This window comes from Hippocampus comes, unplaced genomic scaffold, assembly GCF_001891065.2.
Source record: "Hippocampus comes isolate QL1 unplaced genomic scaffold, H_comes_QL1_v1.1 scaffold17, whole genome shotgun sequence".
NCBI classification, from domain to species: domain Eukaryota; kingdom Metazoa; phylum Chordata; class Actinopteri; order Syngnathiformes; family Syngnathidae; genus Hippocampus; species Hippocampus comes.
This window is the reverse complement of record NW_017805002.1, coordinates 1281020-1298009: the sequence shown is the minus strand read 5'-3', so window position 1 is coordinate 1298009 and position 16990 is coordinate 1281020. Positions and strand designations below refer to the sequence as shown.

Below are 16990 nucleotides of genomic sequence, written 5' to 3'. Positions count from 1 at the left end.
CGAACACTCCGTATTGTATAAAGCAATCCCTACTCAACAGCACGGTTTGCGTGTTTCCATCTGGAGTGGCGTGCAAGTTGAGGTATAAACTTTTTCCAGTTTTTAAAGCCTCCTGCACGGTGCCAAATCACAAAACTAGTAGAAAGGTAAAAAGCGGTGAGGAGAAGGACGGTCCTTCTCCTGTTGATTGACAGCTGGGTGAAAACAACTTCGCTCAAAAGGGGAGTCCAATGTTCCGGTGACCAATCGGGTCATGAAAAATTGAAATATTTATTTTAATATCGTCCTCAATTATCACAAATATTAAATAAATAACCATTATTTCACGCGAGACACGGTCTAGAGACACAGCGTGACTCATTTGTGATGATTAGTCACAATGACCACCCCCGGTGTCTGCGTGTGTTTGGTCTCGCCCAAATTTGGTCCAGATTTGAGTCGCTTGTGTTTTGCTATCCGAGCGCGCTCTGCTGGAGGTGAAGGACCGCCTGTGCCCTCTACGCGTCGGGCAGTCAATGGCTTTCTGGACCTATTTTATTTGAATGCCCGGGGCCGTTTTTGAGTGACCGCGACCATGGATATTCTATGGATATTCTGGACTTTGCCGGTCGTAATAGCTGTTGAAGGTAAGCTAACGTGTGGGTTTTAAAGAATCGCACGCATCCTCGTACCGGCTTTTGACGTTGCCGACGGTCTCCGGTGACCGCATTCTTAATAAAAAGAGGTGGAATAAAAATGACACGCAACGCATTCGTTTTATTTCCTCCCTCTTTTTGTGGACGAATGTGGCGTTTGTTTGGCACTGTTATGCAGCGGAGTGCGTCTGTAGATGGGGATGGGGATGAGGATGATGATGATGGCGATGGGGGTACAGTGACTATAATGATGATGGAGTGACATAAACATCCCTGAACAAGCATCCTTCACTTTTAAAGAAACAGCTCGACTTTTTGTGTCGTCTTACTTGAAAGTATAGAACGTGCGAACTCAAGCACACTCACACATGCTCAAAAACTAATGCAAAATTGCCTCTTCTTTTAATGTGCACGGATAGTAGTTTTGCAAGTTCTCTTGTTTCAACATTGGATTTTTATGATGACATTTGCATGAAAAATCATTAAATGCATGTACATTTAAGTGCTTCTCTGGTAACACTTGGATGCACAATTCCGTTGACACTGCTGATATGATATAGGGAGCTACAGAGGTTGGAAAGTGTCACGTCATAAAAATTTAAGATAACTACGATATACAGTTGCACTCATAAATTTAAATATGCCGGCTGGGAAGATTTGTTATAATGTACTACTTACTCTGATCGAAGCATGAGTAATCAGGCAAAACACATTTTATTTTATTTTAACTGGAATTCATAATGCACAAGAAAAGAAGAGAATGAGTTTGTGTGTGTCATTCACCCCCCCCCCCCCAAAATGCCAGTATGTCACAAATTCTAGAATTGTGCTTCAATTGAAGAGTGTAACTGTAAATATAGGATGAAACGACACCGTATTAGTTGTACATTTTAATGTGTTTCTGGTCAATTTTATGACACAGAAAAAATTACATTGTATGTCAAGTGTCACAGCCTTAATTTTGAGTCAGTGTGAGGAAACATTTAGGTTAACTGATGCATCACAATGGGAAGCTCTGATTAAAAAAAAAGAGGTAAATTAAAGTCCGGAAAAACATGAAAAAACAATAAATAGATGGGGAAAAACAAGGCGCAAACACATTTTTTTCCCGTAAAATCTCCCATCATGGTGCAAATTTGTTGATAAGCTGCTTTTCTGCTTTTACTTAGTTAAAATATATTTTTATGCATTTGCTTTCCGGACCTTTGTAATTTAAATACAAGTTTTATATGCAAGTACGCTGAAGTTAAATCACCCACAAATATTTGTTTCAAATGTAAGCGGTATGTGTGTCACAAAATATGTGCCGTTATTTGGACCCCCAGACTAACAGAATTTAGTAACATTTGGGAATCTGAATATACTTCTGGTCAGTTTTTTTAGCGTACAACTCCATTTACATTACATATGAGATGATATGGAGTCACATCGGTTGAACATTATGATAAAATAGTTGATGAAAATAAACCCAGAAGGTGACACGATGACAAAATAGAAAAATAACCCACTAATACTGTAAAATCTTTCACTGTGACACAGTTGTTTTTTATTTTTGTTTATTCAGATTTTTAAATCCTTTTTGAATACAAAAGAGATGACATTGCAGTCGGTCTGTATTTCACTTTGTCATTTTCAAGCTGGCTTTCATACAATCGCATGTACACCAGTGTTAAATGGCCAACCCCGCATAATTTTTGCAAAAGTAACAGCGTCTGTGTCCGAACATTTTGCAAAATATATGTTGCAGTCGCCACAAACGCAACCCCGTACTAACAGAGTTGAGCAAAAATGGCTTTTTACATGGATGCATGCATTAACCGTGCCGTACTGCAAGAGAACAGGGACTAAGATAACAAGTGCTTCGGTGCCGTTTTTTTTTTTTTTTTTGGCGACGTGGTTTTGGCTTTTTAATGCTCGACGTCCAATTCGATTTGGTAGACCTATAGCGAATGATGCCCCACCCAAGTGAAGATTCCTTCCGCTCAGGGCCCCATTTTTTTTTTTTTCCATTCAATAGATCACCCTCACCGACGGTCCAATGAAGTGGCAAACTATGACTTACGTATGAGAATTGAAGGGTTGAAAAAGAGGTCACTGGAGCTCTAATCCGAAAAGAGAAAGGAAAAAAAAATCCCGGCATGCAACGGGAAGTGAAGCCTCCAGTGGATTGTTAGAACATTACTATTGTTGACCTCTTTTTGGATACTTTTGAATATTGCTGTGTACAAGCTTAGCCAATAGTAGTTCTTTCACATTTGGAACATTTGGCATTCCTGTTATGAGGTGGGTCAAAGTGACCCACTTTTTGAAAATGTAAAATGGGGGGGAAAAAAAAATCCGCTGCTGGCCTTGGTCCAAAACTCTTTCATGCTTAAACATCAACATTTTGGATATGCTAAAGAAACAATAAAAACATAATCCAAGAATTGTACTCACACTTTTTCTATACTATCCATGGTCAAAATGTCACTTAAAACTTTTTTCGTACAGTTATAGGAAGGTCATGATGACGACCGGAGTTGAATTAATTCACTTAAAGGAAACCATTCAAATAAGAACACTTACTGTAAGACGTTTGTGCGCTTTACTGTGCCGGTGCCATTTTAGGAAGTTGCCGTCATCACTCTGTCGCAGTCAGAAATACGATGTAGTGGCTTTGATTTATTTCACGTCACCGAGACCACATTGTGCCGCCGCCCTTATAAGTAGCAATGTGGGACAGCTACAGATGGCGTACATTCGAGTCTTTCCTTACAGAGGCGTTTCATTCATCCTGGGGGATTGAGGTACAGCACTAAATTGTTGATTAGTGCTTGTGTGAGAAGCCGCATCGAATTATTGGTTAACCCAGCAGGAAAGGAGCGGGCGTGTTTGAAGATTAATGGAGGTGGAACAGGCAAATAAGGAGAGCTTTGTCAAACATGTCCAGGAAAACACACCGAGGATTTATCCCGCTCCGGTTTCAGGCCCGTTCATCATCATCATCGGCGTTTAGTCGACAGCCATACTAACGACAAGGCTCATCGAATTATGTTGAGTTAGAATTCAGATTTATACGCGGCCATAAAACCGCAGCAGCACGTGCAGTTAAAAGTGGGGTTGGGAATTCTCTAGGTGGAACCGCTTGTGTTTTCCAATTGGCCTCTGACATCCGTTGCGGTGCTGCAGACATTTTCTGGTTGGGTAGGTGTTGCCATGATGCGGCAGCACTCTGCGAAAGGCCAGTATGCAAGCTGGTGTTGGGATCAGCCAGTCCACGGGGTCCATTCTCCCTGTTTTTTTTTTTGTTTTTTTTTGTGTGCGTTTTTCTTTCACGGAATCATAATGGAACCGAAAGCGTGATTGAATTGAAATATTCACGTTGAAATAAAGTTGGGAGGCGAAGCCAGCTTTTCCCAGGTTTGTTTTCCGAAATACCAAGTTTGTTTGTCAGTTTGATGTCAACAACTACAATTGGGGGGTGAAAAAAAAAAAGTTTTTGCCCGGGTTTGCGGATGTGCTAACCATCGGCCACCCCGCCGCCACAGTGTAATACATGAAGGAGACGAGCACAACTACTCGGGAAACTGCAATGGAAGTCGTTTTAAAGGATAAAGAATACTGTATATGCCTCTGAGTGTTGTCGTAGTTTCGTTGACATGTGTTGCTGCACTGTTTATTAAAATAAGACAATTGCGTCACTTTTGTTCAGTGTGCATCACATTCCCAGCCCAATGTGTGTCATCCCGTTTCACTTCACTGGTCCAGAAATAATTTATTTACTTCAAACATACTGCGTCTTTTTTCTATAACTACCTATGCTATCAATGTAAAGTGACAGGCATAGCAATTAATTGCTCTTTCTCCAGATGGCAGAAAAAACATCATTAACCTGCGGAATTTTTCTGGTGGTGTTCCCTTGGCATTGAGATTTGTGGACTTGTAAAAACATCAGACCCTCTTAAGAAGGACTGCCCAATAATATCGGTTTGAAAAAATATGAAATGGAACAATTTTGGACAAAGTACGTTTGATGTACTGCCTTCAGCGTATGATACGATGATGTTTCAGCACACACAATATGAGAGCTAATCCTACCGAGCTTGGTAAAGACGCTTTGATATGCAAATGTTTTCCATTGTTTTGAACCAGAATTGTTTTGTAAGGAATGTGTGTGTTAGTGTAACATGGAAGCATTTTGTTTTATGTCCGAGGAACAAAAACCCGACGGGGCAGGATCTCCGAGAAACGGGATTAGAAGAAGGTAAAAAATGAGCGAGCGCGGCATATATACGATCCAGTGTTTTTCTCAGTGGCCCCAATGAGCAGATGCGGCGGACTGGCGCGCATGCCAACTGCCACAGTGGGCTTTTCACAAAGAATCTGTCTCTATTCAGGAGCTAATCCATGCTGCACAGCACCCCGGTATTGTCACTTTGCGTGCACAATCTCAATTAGTGCTGCTACCAGTTGTTGTTTCCCTTGAAGGAGGTGTGTCACATTTCAGGCGTCTACGGGTCGCGTGTATTTTTTCTTTCGGGGGAGATCAAGGTGGCGTATTACAGTTTTGCTGCGGCCAACGCTGCGCAACATCACAGACTCCACTTCGCGGGCTGGTTTGTTGTATGCCGTCGACCTTTTCTCTGATTCTCTCTGGCTCTGTCGTGCATAATCAAAGCTGAAAAAAAAAGAAGGTAGGTGTGCTTCTTGAAGCCTTGCCAGAGAATTGCGATCCTGCCGGTTCGGTCCCACCAGGATAGGATGCACTCTTTGGCACGGTTTCCACACCTTCAGCTGTCTGCGACTGACTGCGGCTGTCTGCACTACACAAGCCATGCCTTCGGGCTTTTGTACCTTTAACTGTTCCAATCCGCCTAGATTTGCCCTCTACACCTGATGCTAAAATTACCGCTAAGCATGCTAGAAGTATGAACGTTTAAAGGAACAAAGTATTAGATTGAAGAATACAGTGTATTCAAGTGTCAGAATGGGTCAGAATTCTGAGTTGTTTTATTTCATAATTTGACGCCTTTATTACTGACAGCATACTAATTAATCAGCAGAACGGTGTGCCAAGACTATGCTGAAACAAACACATACTTTATGCCATTTTATGCTTTGACGAGCAATAAAAGCAGCTTCACGTCAAAGTATTTCATCTAAAACAAAAAAACGCTGTGATTTGTTCATTTAGTGCCAAAAATGTCAATGTATCTTTTCATTAATTTAGTGGTTGCACATTCAAAATGAGGGAATCCATTTTTCACAATGTGAATGGTCTGGCTCAGCAGTACTGTATTTCGTTTCTGTTTTTGGATGCAACATCGTGGAACTAAACTAAACTAAATAAATCTGTGAAGGTTGTAATGGCTTCCCATTAAAAGCAAGTAGCTCTTAGCTAAAAATTTACAAACTCATATGTCATCAAGACACATTTATATTTGTCATGGAAATCGGCATATATATATAAAACGCTAAAAGCCGACTTAGTGACCCAGTTTTGACCTGCATGCAAGAATAAGACTTGGTGCAATGAGACTATAACATTATTGTCGCGTTAGCCTTTTAAAATGACGTTTTCTATGACTGTTTGTCACTGTATTAATATACACGAATGGCGATGGCTTCCACCATTTTTCGTCTTTACTCGACTCAAAAACACATTTGGGCTACTTTTAGGTAACGTGTTACTTTGAAAATGAGACACATGGCAATAAATTTCACTTTATTTATCGGCTATTGAATTGGATAAAAAATGTAGCCGTTTATTTTCAAGCTGTGTAAAATTTTAACAACAATTCAATTGAGGGTGGATGTACCCCGTCCATATTAAATAGGCGTTAAATCCAAATTGGCCACTTGGACCTGCCGTGTAAATCCAGCCCAAGTTTATTTGCTTTTTATTATTCATTTCAGCAGACATGCTCTGCCAGTTGAATTCCCATTCAGTGTTGAACATGCATAGCAAATGTAGCACCTCCTTCCCACTTTTCCCTTGTTATTAGCGCTGGTAAATTAGGTCATCTAGAGTAAAATCAGGCATGGCTCACCATTTCCCCTCTTAATAGAGCCTCATTGATGGGTCGGCATGGCAGCTTCAGATAGAAAATAACAAAGAAAAAGGGGGTTTGTGAAGGTCGGAAATTTGTTGAATTGGGCTCAGGGGCTAATTATTCTCGTGTGCTGTCGGTTTCTGCTACGTTGTTAGCGTGTTGCGGTACACTCATTAGGCACTTCATTAGATACACCCACACTTGCAATGCAATTCAATTAGACTGTGTCAGAAAGGTACTGCTACTTTCTGTTTACAATTGAGGTCACGCTGGAGTGCGTCACATGGGACGGCGCTTCTGTTCTGTTGCAGTCTCTCAACGTCAATGGAGTTGTTGAAGTGATTGAATCAAAATGGAAAAAGAGCTGTTTTGCTGTGCAAGCGTCTAGGCTTACTGTTAATTTGCTCTTCAGAATTTAGGATAAACACAGTGTCTCTCAGACGTGATTCTCAGAGGTCCGCAGACAGATACCGTTAGGCATATTAATTCCAGATTTTTCACGTCGAATGATATTTTTGGACAAACTCGTTTTCCACGGGGGTTAGCTTCAGCGCCGCAGTGTTACATTTGACGCAGACGAGGCGACTAATTCAAATAAACAGACGAAGGAGAAACATTCATTACCTCTGCGTAACCCCTCCAAATGTTGACAAAGGCATCTTTATCAGGGCTATTCTTGTAGCCTATCTTGGTTTGCGCATGTTAATTGGTGAGGTGCGCTCTCTTCGTTGAGCCTTGTTTATTGGCGTGGACCTGATTCATACAAACCCGCCGGGAATGGATATCGTTGTCGGGTTGCATTTGCACTCTCAATTAAAACATATCTTGGCTTAATTTGCTGTGTGTGGGTTTAAAAAAAATTTTTTTTGAGCATCATTTGGGAGGTGTGTCTTTCTGCCAAGTTTTCCATCACTAGCCACATTAAATTTCATGTTGCAAAGTGAAACTGACTCCGGGGAATACATTTAGAAAAAAAAAATCCCTCAAAGAAACATATCTTATGCCTGAAAATGGCCAACATTACGAAAACTGCTACACAAGAAACAAAAATGGCAAACTTGCACCGTGTGTTCGACATGGGTTTTTGAGACGTTTGTGAGTCTACTCATGATAGACTACCAAATGGCTGAACTGAAGAAAAAAAAATCTCAAGGCAATTTTTTTTTTCTCCAGTGGCCATTTAGAACCAAATTGGCCTCCACCCTGTGTCATTTCAGGTATGAGTTGGTGACTTTTTGTGTGGCTGTACTCACAGACATGCCTAGGACAAATTCCTCGTTGAAGGACCCCTGAAAATGGGCACATCACCCTAAAATGTTTCTGCAAAAAGAAAAGGGCAAATTTCCCATGTCTTTTTGTGCCCGGGTTCTTGAGACATTTTTTGTGGGTCTGTGCCTGACAGACATGCTCACTAAAGTTCATGCTGCAAAATGATACTGCCGTCAGGGACGGAATTAAAAAAAAAAACCCAAACAAACAGTGAGGCTTGTCTCTACCAAGCTGGAGAAAAAGAGACTGAGGGAAGCAGAGAAGGGAGCGAGTAGCCTGAGAGAGGTCAGACCTCGTTTTGGAGAGCCCCATCCGCGCACACACACCCCAGGTACCGGGACGTCGCCTTTTATGCGCGCTCGGAGAACACAAACCCGGAGCGGATTAGCGGTCCGGGCTCTCAATGTCCCCGGGAGCGCAGCCCGTCGGGCCGAGACAAAGCGAGCCTGATTGCATCGTCATCTGCATGACAAAGAGAGAGTCTTTTTCTACCTGAAAACGCTGCCTCGGCACACACGACGCTACGCCGCACATCCATCAGCGACTCTGGACCCACGTGACAACTGCCCTTTGTTTTCACTCTATCTCTGCTCCCCCCCTCCATGCACCCTCTGTCCCTCTCTCTGGTTCATATGGTCCGCCCACTGTGACCCCTCATTTGCTGACCTTTCTCATTGGAAACTAATCTGCATCATCATCGATTGATCTCTACTTGTAGTTCAATGCTTGGTGTCGTCATCTCTCCCCAAAAGAGGACGTGGTTCTGCCACAACGGAGCACATTTTTCCATATGTGCAACATTGGTTACTGATTGTTGCATCACTTTTCTATTTTTATACTCCCTACAGTGGAAGTGCCATGGTATGAATACCAACTGTTATATGGCACCCTGCAGTTTGTTTGCATTTCAAAATTATTCATCCCCTAGGAAATAACCAAATTAAAAAAAAAGTTGTTGCCCCATGCCAGTTTCATTTGGCAATGTGAAATATGGTAGGAATGTCAGACCTACAAAAGTCTTAGAACACGTTACTGAAAGGACAAAGGTACTCTTCCGCTTGGTTGAAACGGCCATGTCGGACATCTTTTGGCCATTTCTTGGGGTGTATGTAAGACAAACTTGTCTTGTGGCTTTTTGGAAAATCAATTCCCCGTTGTCAATTTCACGTCACAACATAAAATGTGGTCAGAATGTTTCTCATGTAGTGCCAAACAAAAACATGAAGAAAACAAAGCAATTAAAATAACAACAACAATAATAACAGTAAGAGTCAGTAAAAACACAACAAACTACTAAAAAGCCGTACAAAGACCAGGAAGTCTGACATTTTGATTTTGAAGCAGCCAATTCAATGTAATTTTCAGGTTGTCCTTTAAAGAGAAAATGATTAGAGAGATTTTTCTTTTAATTGTCATTTTCATGCACTTTGAATTTGCGTTGTATCGTATTTTGAAGACATTAAACATTGCCATAGCGATCGGAGTGTTGCGGCCAGATTCGACGCTCCTTGTGTTTATTGTTATATTTCGAAAACGCCACCATTTTCATGCAGCTCATACCATATTATTTTGTTGTATTATTTCCGCCACACCTTAAATGCCGGTCCCTGAAAATATTGTCTGACATAAACCGGTCCGTGGGCCAAAAAAGGTTGGGGGCCCCTGCTTTAAAGAGAAAATGATTAGAGAGATTTTTCTTTTAATTCAGCCCCTGCGGACAATTTCACTTGGCAACCGTAAATTTGGTCGTCGTGGCTGGCATGAGATGAACGAAATCCCAAGAGGCCATGCCAGAAAAGACTCTGGAAGCCTGCCGTTTTGGTTTGAAGCGGCCATTTTGGAGACATTCTGGCCATTTCTTTGGGGCGGAATTTTTTTAATTCAGCCCTCAAAACCCATTTCACTTGACAGCATGGACTTGGTAGCATGTCTATGACCAGTGGATCCCAATGAAAGGCCTCAGGAACTCATAGCCAGAAAGCCATAAATCTACAAATTGAATACATCTTTTCTTGACATTCAAATTTCCTTCAAATTCCAACTCATCAAAACAAAAAACGGATAGTCATCATATGTCCATAGTATACGATAAAACAAGGTATAGAATACATCTACCGGTGTGCTGTTCTATGTAGAACATCTTGTACTATGTTGACGAGTTCTGGCTAAGACTGACTTTAGCCGGTGACGCTGTCCGATCCCGTCAGATATGACAAGACAATAAATAGCGTGATGATTTTCTCTTTGACTGACACGATGATTAAAGTATGAGATGAGCATCTGTTGCCTTGAATATTTTACAATCCTGTCGTGCTTTCCCTTTATATTTTTTTGCGAAATGGCATTTTTAGGGCAGGGAGGCACAATTTTAGAATTGTCTCTGGCAATGATGATCAAAAGTGAAAGGGGCATTCAATTTTCTTCCAAATGGAATAAGAGTTGACTTTTTTAAATTGGGTACGATATTTGAGGGGCATCGAGGGCAAGGGGTGGGGGCATTTGAATGTCCCTGAGTGTCATTTGTTTCTTTTTCAAGTAATTGCACCAAGGCTGCAAACCGGGAATTAATTAACCTATTTGGAGTTTTGTCGAGACCTTTGAAAATCATTTGTGAATCACATTCACGCACAACCTTGAAAAGCATACAATTGGAGAACTAATGTCATAGAAATGCGAACACAAGTGAATGTTCAACAAAGGAAATCATTTTTTCTTTGGATTCCTTCCAGGCTATGGTTGCACGCTACACAGACAGAAAGGGACGCCACGTAAAGGTATATACTGTAACGTCTCCACAAAACGAGTGTCAACATCTCTCTTCAAGGGAGTTTGTTTTTGATACAAGTACAGAAAACCTTAATTTGTTCACTGCATACGGATATGGTTATTTATACTGGAGATACTTTGTCACTGTACTCTTTAAGGGGCATTTTACCTTGTTTATTCCTCTGTTGCCTTTGCTGGTACCACACGGGAATTGACGTTCAATCGTGGGAATATAATCTCCCTTCGAATTTATCTGCTTTACTTTCAAATTTGTTCCATCTAAAATTAATCAGCAGTTTTACAGAACGTAGCTCAAAGAATCGTTTGGAATGCCTCTCCTTGAATGCACGTGGTAGATTTTTTCCATGCGACACAGCAGATTTTGATTATATTTCAAACAGGCGCATAATTGTCATTCTCACAAGCCACGGCGAGATTATTTATTTGTTGTCTGAGCGTGCACCACTTCAGAGCATCGCAGCTTTTTCTTGGAAATCCAAACTAAAGAACTCAGCAAAGATTAAGACTCAGTGGCGACTAATAAATTGATGCCTCACTGCTCTTATTGTTGTTTCGCATTCAGCAAAAGACGACGATGATGAATGCCCCATTTGGGCAGAGAAACATTCCTAGGATTTGCATAAGCACTGATCCAGAGTGCTGCTTTTGATAATGCACTCTTCCCCAACAAACCGTCCGTGTTCAGTTTATTCTCATTTCCAAGTACGGTAAATGATTCCAACTGGAGTAAGCAACTATAAATGGTACCCAGGCTATTAGAGCTGGCAGAAATAAAACTGCAGACATATCCAGTGGGGTAACGAGCACAATGTCTGCAATCACACTGCAGTCGTGAAGTAATGCGGCTTAGGAAGCTGAAATCAGGTGTACAATAGAGGTGGGGGGGGGGGGGGGAGAAAGCCTGTCTGTCTTCCCCACCATCCCCGGGCAGGGCTGCTTTTCTCCACCAAATCACAATGGATCATTTGGGAGGGCAGCTGGAAGATCCATAGAAAATCTCAGGGGACCTGCTGCGCCTGGGAAATCAATAAAAGAGATCCAGCAGAGACTATTAAATGGAGTGAATGTCGTACGATCAGGCCAAACATTTAGAATATTATTATTCATAGCGTCTAAACAGGCTTTTATTCCGTACACAATACACGTGGCCACGGGTGTCGGTGAAGGCACCACAGTTTGATGTTTTGCCACATTATTGCACGTCAATCTTCTTCCTGAACAAGTTGAATTCAGTGAAGTATCAGGAAGCAAGCGTTGTATGCATGTAAAATAAAATCACTACACACTTGCTGTGCTGAACCTTTTTTGTTTTTTGGTGGGGAGGGTCTTCAGCCATCAACAATATAAATAAACAAACATAAAACATGAACCAATTTTTCAGATTACAGGGTGATGAAAAATTTGTAAAATGTTTCTCTTCCTGCATTTTAGTGTGTGGTGTTCAGATGACCAACAAAGCGCATCACGCACATACAGTAACGATAGCTCCACCAACAATGGCAAGTCATATTTCCCACACCAGAGGTTGTTTGTAGTACCAAGACTGGCCACTGAAAGGCAGTGCGATACAGCTGGGGACCCAGTCTAGAATAGCAGTAGAAGAAGAAATAGAAGCACCTAGGCTACATGATAGCATGTCTGGATTGGGGATTCAAACTCCTGTGTTCACAGACATTTTAAATTTTCAGACTGCTTTCTAAGCAGATCAGGTCGTGGAAAAATACCCTTAAAACACCTCACACCGTAGAATAGTCACTCAGGATAGTCTTTTTGAGACGTTTGATAACTTGCCTCTTGGTAGCTTTGATCGGAAGGGAAAAATCCGGTCAAATTTGACCCGATCATAAAAATGTATGCACCTCAATTTCAAGGCGCCTGTGGCTTTCCCATTACACCTTTGTCATTTGGGATAAGTTATGGCGGAGTATTTTATTGTTTTTACATTTAACTGGGAGCATCGGGGAACTTATTTTTATACTTTGTATGACATTTAGCCCTGTTGAAATGTTATGAAACTGATTACGTTCGGCCTTTGAGGTTCCATTGTAGTTCATAGCATCAACGCAATCGTGGCTAGTTTAAATAATGAAAAACAAGGTACTGACTACACCTACAACATAATTTTGTAAAATGGTAAAAAAGCAATTGAGCATTATCTTGGCATGATTGTCTCACCTCCAGCCCATGTCGCTGCTTCTCTCATTTAGCGAGAGTGCTTGGTTTTAATTAAAAACAAGACCGCATCTGTTTTCGTTTCAGTGACCTTTCCATGCTGTCTGGATGCACCATTTTCATCTGCACCATACTTTCTCTCAAGCCTTGTAATTTTTGCCGATTAAGCATGGAAATATTTTAACCGCTTTATCACCACTGCTGCTACTGTTTTATTCACAGTCCGCACGGGGCTCTATTTCTGCTCTCCGTAAATGTCAGTTAATGTAAGACAGCAGCCGTTGAATTAAGCCATTTCCATGCCACGAAGCAAAATGCCTTCTTCCGACTGTACCGCAAATACGTTCTCGGTAGGAACAATAGCGGCTTGAATATGTTATGTGCATAGTGATATTCGAACGATTTCTTAACCGTATTTTGTTGTTGTTTAAACGTGAGAGGCCCCACTTGATGAGGAATGATTTGCCGTTTGGCTGCTTACTGCTGTTTTAGTGTGTGTAGTGTATTTGAGATGATCAGCCCAGGCCTGATCGGTATACGTGTGCCCCACAAATAACATTTATGTTTGTCGGCCTCAACGTTTTTTTTTTTTTTAAAACATCCGAGTGTCTTTACTGACTTGGATCAGCAAGGAAGGAAAAACAAACTATAAAAGCAAAAACTTTTTACAGGGTCATGAAATAAAAACGAACTTTTATCAGATGTAGCTGCAAAATTTTTTATTTTTTTTTTAAGATGGTGCATCAGCGGTAAACATTTTTGATTGTCCACACACCTGCTGGTGGTTGGTTGAATTCTGTTGTTAAGATGGTCTGCCTCAAACATGTTCTGATCTGCCTGGGGAGTAAAGTCACTCTTAACACACCCTGGACAATCGGGCCTGTTCTAACTATGACTCGAATGGAAGGAAAATGTCCTCAAATTTGTCGCGATGCACTTTGACGCTCTGTCATGGGCAGGCGTCATGTTGCACTCTTGGGTGTCAACACGATCAGCAGTCTGCTGTGTTCCATTAATTTAAAAGAACATGTTTGGAATAAGGCTGCTTTCTGGAAGATGTCAAGTGTTTGAATCAGTGTGGAGCATCTCCATCCGTTCCTCCACAATTTCCACATAGCGGCTCGAGTGATTTGCAGTGGAGATGATGAACACAGAGGGAGGGAGAGATTGAGAGTCTTTGCTTCAGACGGCCCTCGGGCACCCTGACTCTTACAGTTTCAACACAATGCAGAGGCTATATTTTGCCTCGCTTAGCAGAATGCTGAAGCTCTGGGTTGTTTTTTTACTCTACGTTTTAACTTGTCTTGCCACGAGATCAGTGAAACAGCACATTACGCCCAAAAAGCGGGATTCTTTGATCTCACCGCCTCCAGTATTATGTCCTTTTTTTTTTTTTTTTTTTTTTTTTTAATGGGGTGGGTGAAATACGAATTTAGCCCCGAAATAATGTTGAGTGGTTTAGCTGTGCACTGATTATAGACACAGTCATGGATTAATCCCTGTTTCAAAGCATGCTCAAATTCTTCTTTTCTCACACACACTCACAGACAATAATGTGAGAACGCTTGTGCCAACACCTGCAGGCTCCAGTTGTATGGGGTGTTTTTCTTTTTTTATTTTATTTATTTTTTTTTAGCATTGTGGCATTAACATGGAAATCAAAGGCCCGGAAGCCGGATTAGTCACTTTTTAGGTGTGAGGTGCAGGTCAGGTCGGCTCAAATGACGCAATGAAACACAAAGTGTTCCTCAATTGTTTCATTAATGCAAAACCACAACAAAAAAGCCAAAAGCAGAATGTGATTGATTTTACAGAACGGTGTTCGAGCGGTTTGCACACCTGCTTCACATGTATGAAGGTCTGGGTTCGAAATCTCAGGTCCAGGCTTTCTGTGCGGAGTTTGCATGGTCTCCCTGGGCTTTGTGAATTTTCAGTAGAGGTCGCTGTGAAAAGTTAATTTAACTTACTCCCACACTCCAAAAGCAAGCATCTTAGACTTTAAATTGTCCATACAGTACGTGTGAAAATTGTCAACATCTGCCCCACAATTGGCTAACAACCAGTCTAAGGTATACACCAAATGCCAGTTGGGATCGGCGCCAGCTCAGCTGCAACACAAATGTGGACGAGCACAATAGAAAATGAATGAATGGATTGATAGATGGTTCACTTTTCCTCTTTGGCACCACCGTTGCAATTTGAGATGGGCACAACAATCATTGATTATTGGTAATTCTGTGAATTGTCTGCAGTTGTTTATCAATTGATGGCGTCTTGGAGAAATTGAGACAAAATGGCAGTGCACCAGCAAAGGTGTTGTCAATAAATAGTTGTGGTGAAGAACAGTGGTTCCCGACCTTTTTGCATCAAGGCCAACCTCAACAAATACTATCCAGGTACAGTACCACTGGAATGACCAAAGTTAAAATTAAATCAAAAAACGAGGCAAGCATTGTATTACGAAGAAGATGAAAATTAAAATGTCACATCTTTGTGATCTATTCTAACATTGTGCACAGTTTGAATATTTAAAAAACTGTACCTAAATCATGATTGAATTGGTTGTATTGAACGTAAAAGTTAAATAAATTTGCTCCGAAATAAACATTTCGAAATGATTAAATGCAAATATATTGTACTTATGTTCAATACACTGGAACTGGACTTCATAAATATACTGTACTGACTAAAAAAAACAAAACAGTAGCATCATACGCATTTCAAATATTTCAGTGATTCTTCGCATACCACAAGGGGGAGCCTCTGTAGCACATGCTGAGAATCTGTGGTCGAGAACAACGACAACATGACGTCAACTGTGAAAATTTTTCCTGCCAACGTTAATCGCTTAATACAACATTGAGACTGATTTCCATCCCATTAAAGAGAATGTATTTGGAAAAATTGACTTTTAAATGCTTGTATACATATAGGTGGATCTCGTCTCGAGCACCCATCAAGCATGAAACTAAACAGCCAAACAATTTTTTTTTTAATCTGCCCGTTTCTGAAAATTGATCTGTGAATGAGTCGTTGTGCACTGTTATATAACAGTGTGGCAAATTTATGTATATAATACACGCCTACTTGCCAGCTGGGTTGGCCAAAGATTCAGAATCACTTTGAACTGCACACTGTCTGTAACACTACATCAAAGCCAAAAATGTAAACAAAGCTGCATTGTTTTATTTCAATTTATTTATTTATTTTTTTAATCAGACGCACAATTAAGCATCAAACCACATCATTTAAATGTTTTTAATAGGTGGCACATACGTAATCGTGCGCTGAAGTTGTTGCATTGGACATGGTGGGGGTGTTTGTGTTTGGCAACGTCTCCGCTGCCTCCATGAGGAAAAATAGAATCAGGGCTATCTTTGTTAGGTCACGCTCGTGCTTCACAGTTTGCAGTTGTTTTATTTATTTATTTATTTTTGCTCTCTCTATTTTCTAATCCGCTTATCCTCACGGGGTTCGCGGGTGTGCTGGAGCCCATCCCAGTTGTCTTTGGGCAGTAGGCGGGGTGCAACCTGAACTGGTTGCCAGCCAACTCACAATCACACCTTGGGACAATTTCGAGTGTTCCATTCACCTGCCATGCATGTTTTTAGAACGTGGGAGGAAACCGGAGTACCCGGAGAAAACCCTTACAGGCATGGAGAGAAAGAACATGCAAACACCACACAGGAATTCCAGAGCCGGAATCGAACCCTGCAACTCTGCACTGTGAGGCGGACCATGCTGCCCGAACAAGGAGTTGAACAGCAAAATTTGATTTTCGTCTATGATTTGACCAATACAATACATTGATTGCAATCGATTACACTTGGCATTTAAACAGTGCACTTCCTTAAGCTCTTGACATTTTGATACCGTGAGACGAAGAACAACAGCTACCAGCTGATCAAATGTACAATGCCATTGTAAGGTTTTTAACAGAATTTTCTCTGAAGGGGCGGCACGGTGATCGACTGGTTAGCACGTCCGCCTCTCAGTGCAGAGGTGCAGGGTTCAATTCCGTCTCTGGCCTTCCTGTGTAGCGTTTGCTTGTTCTCCCTGTGCCTGCGTGGGTTTTCTCCGGGTACTCCCGTTTCT

At 41.3% G+C, this 16990-nt stretch overlaps 1 protein-coding gene across 4 annotated transcripts in view; it reads left to right on the top strand.

Annotated features, from left to right (window-relative positions):
* The first annotated feature begins 469 nt into the window (after positions 1-469).
* The window catches only part of ephb2b (eph receptor B2b), a 150957-nt gene continuing 134436 nt past the window's right edge, over positions 470-16990 (top strand). For all 4 annotated transcript variants that reach the window (XM_019858178.1, XM_019858163.1, XM_019858171.1 and 1 more), the window contains exon 1: positions 470-626. In XM_019858178.1, the coding sequence (XP_019713737.1) occupies positions 575-626 (52 nt within the window). In that variant the 5' untranslated portion in view covers positions 470-574. The remainder of the gene's footprint in view (positions 627-16990) is intronic.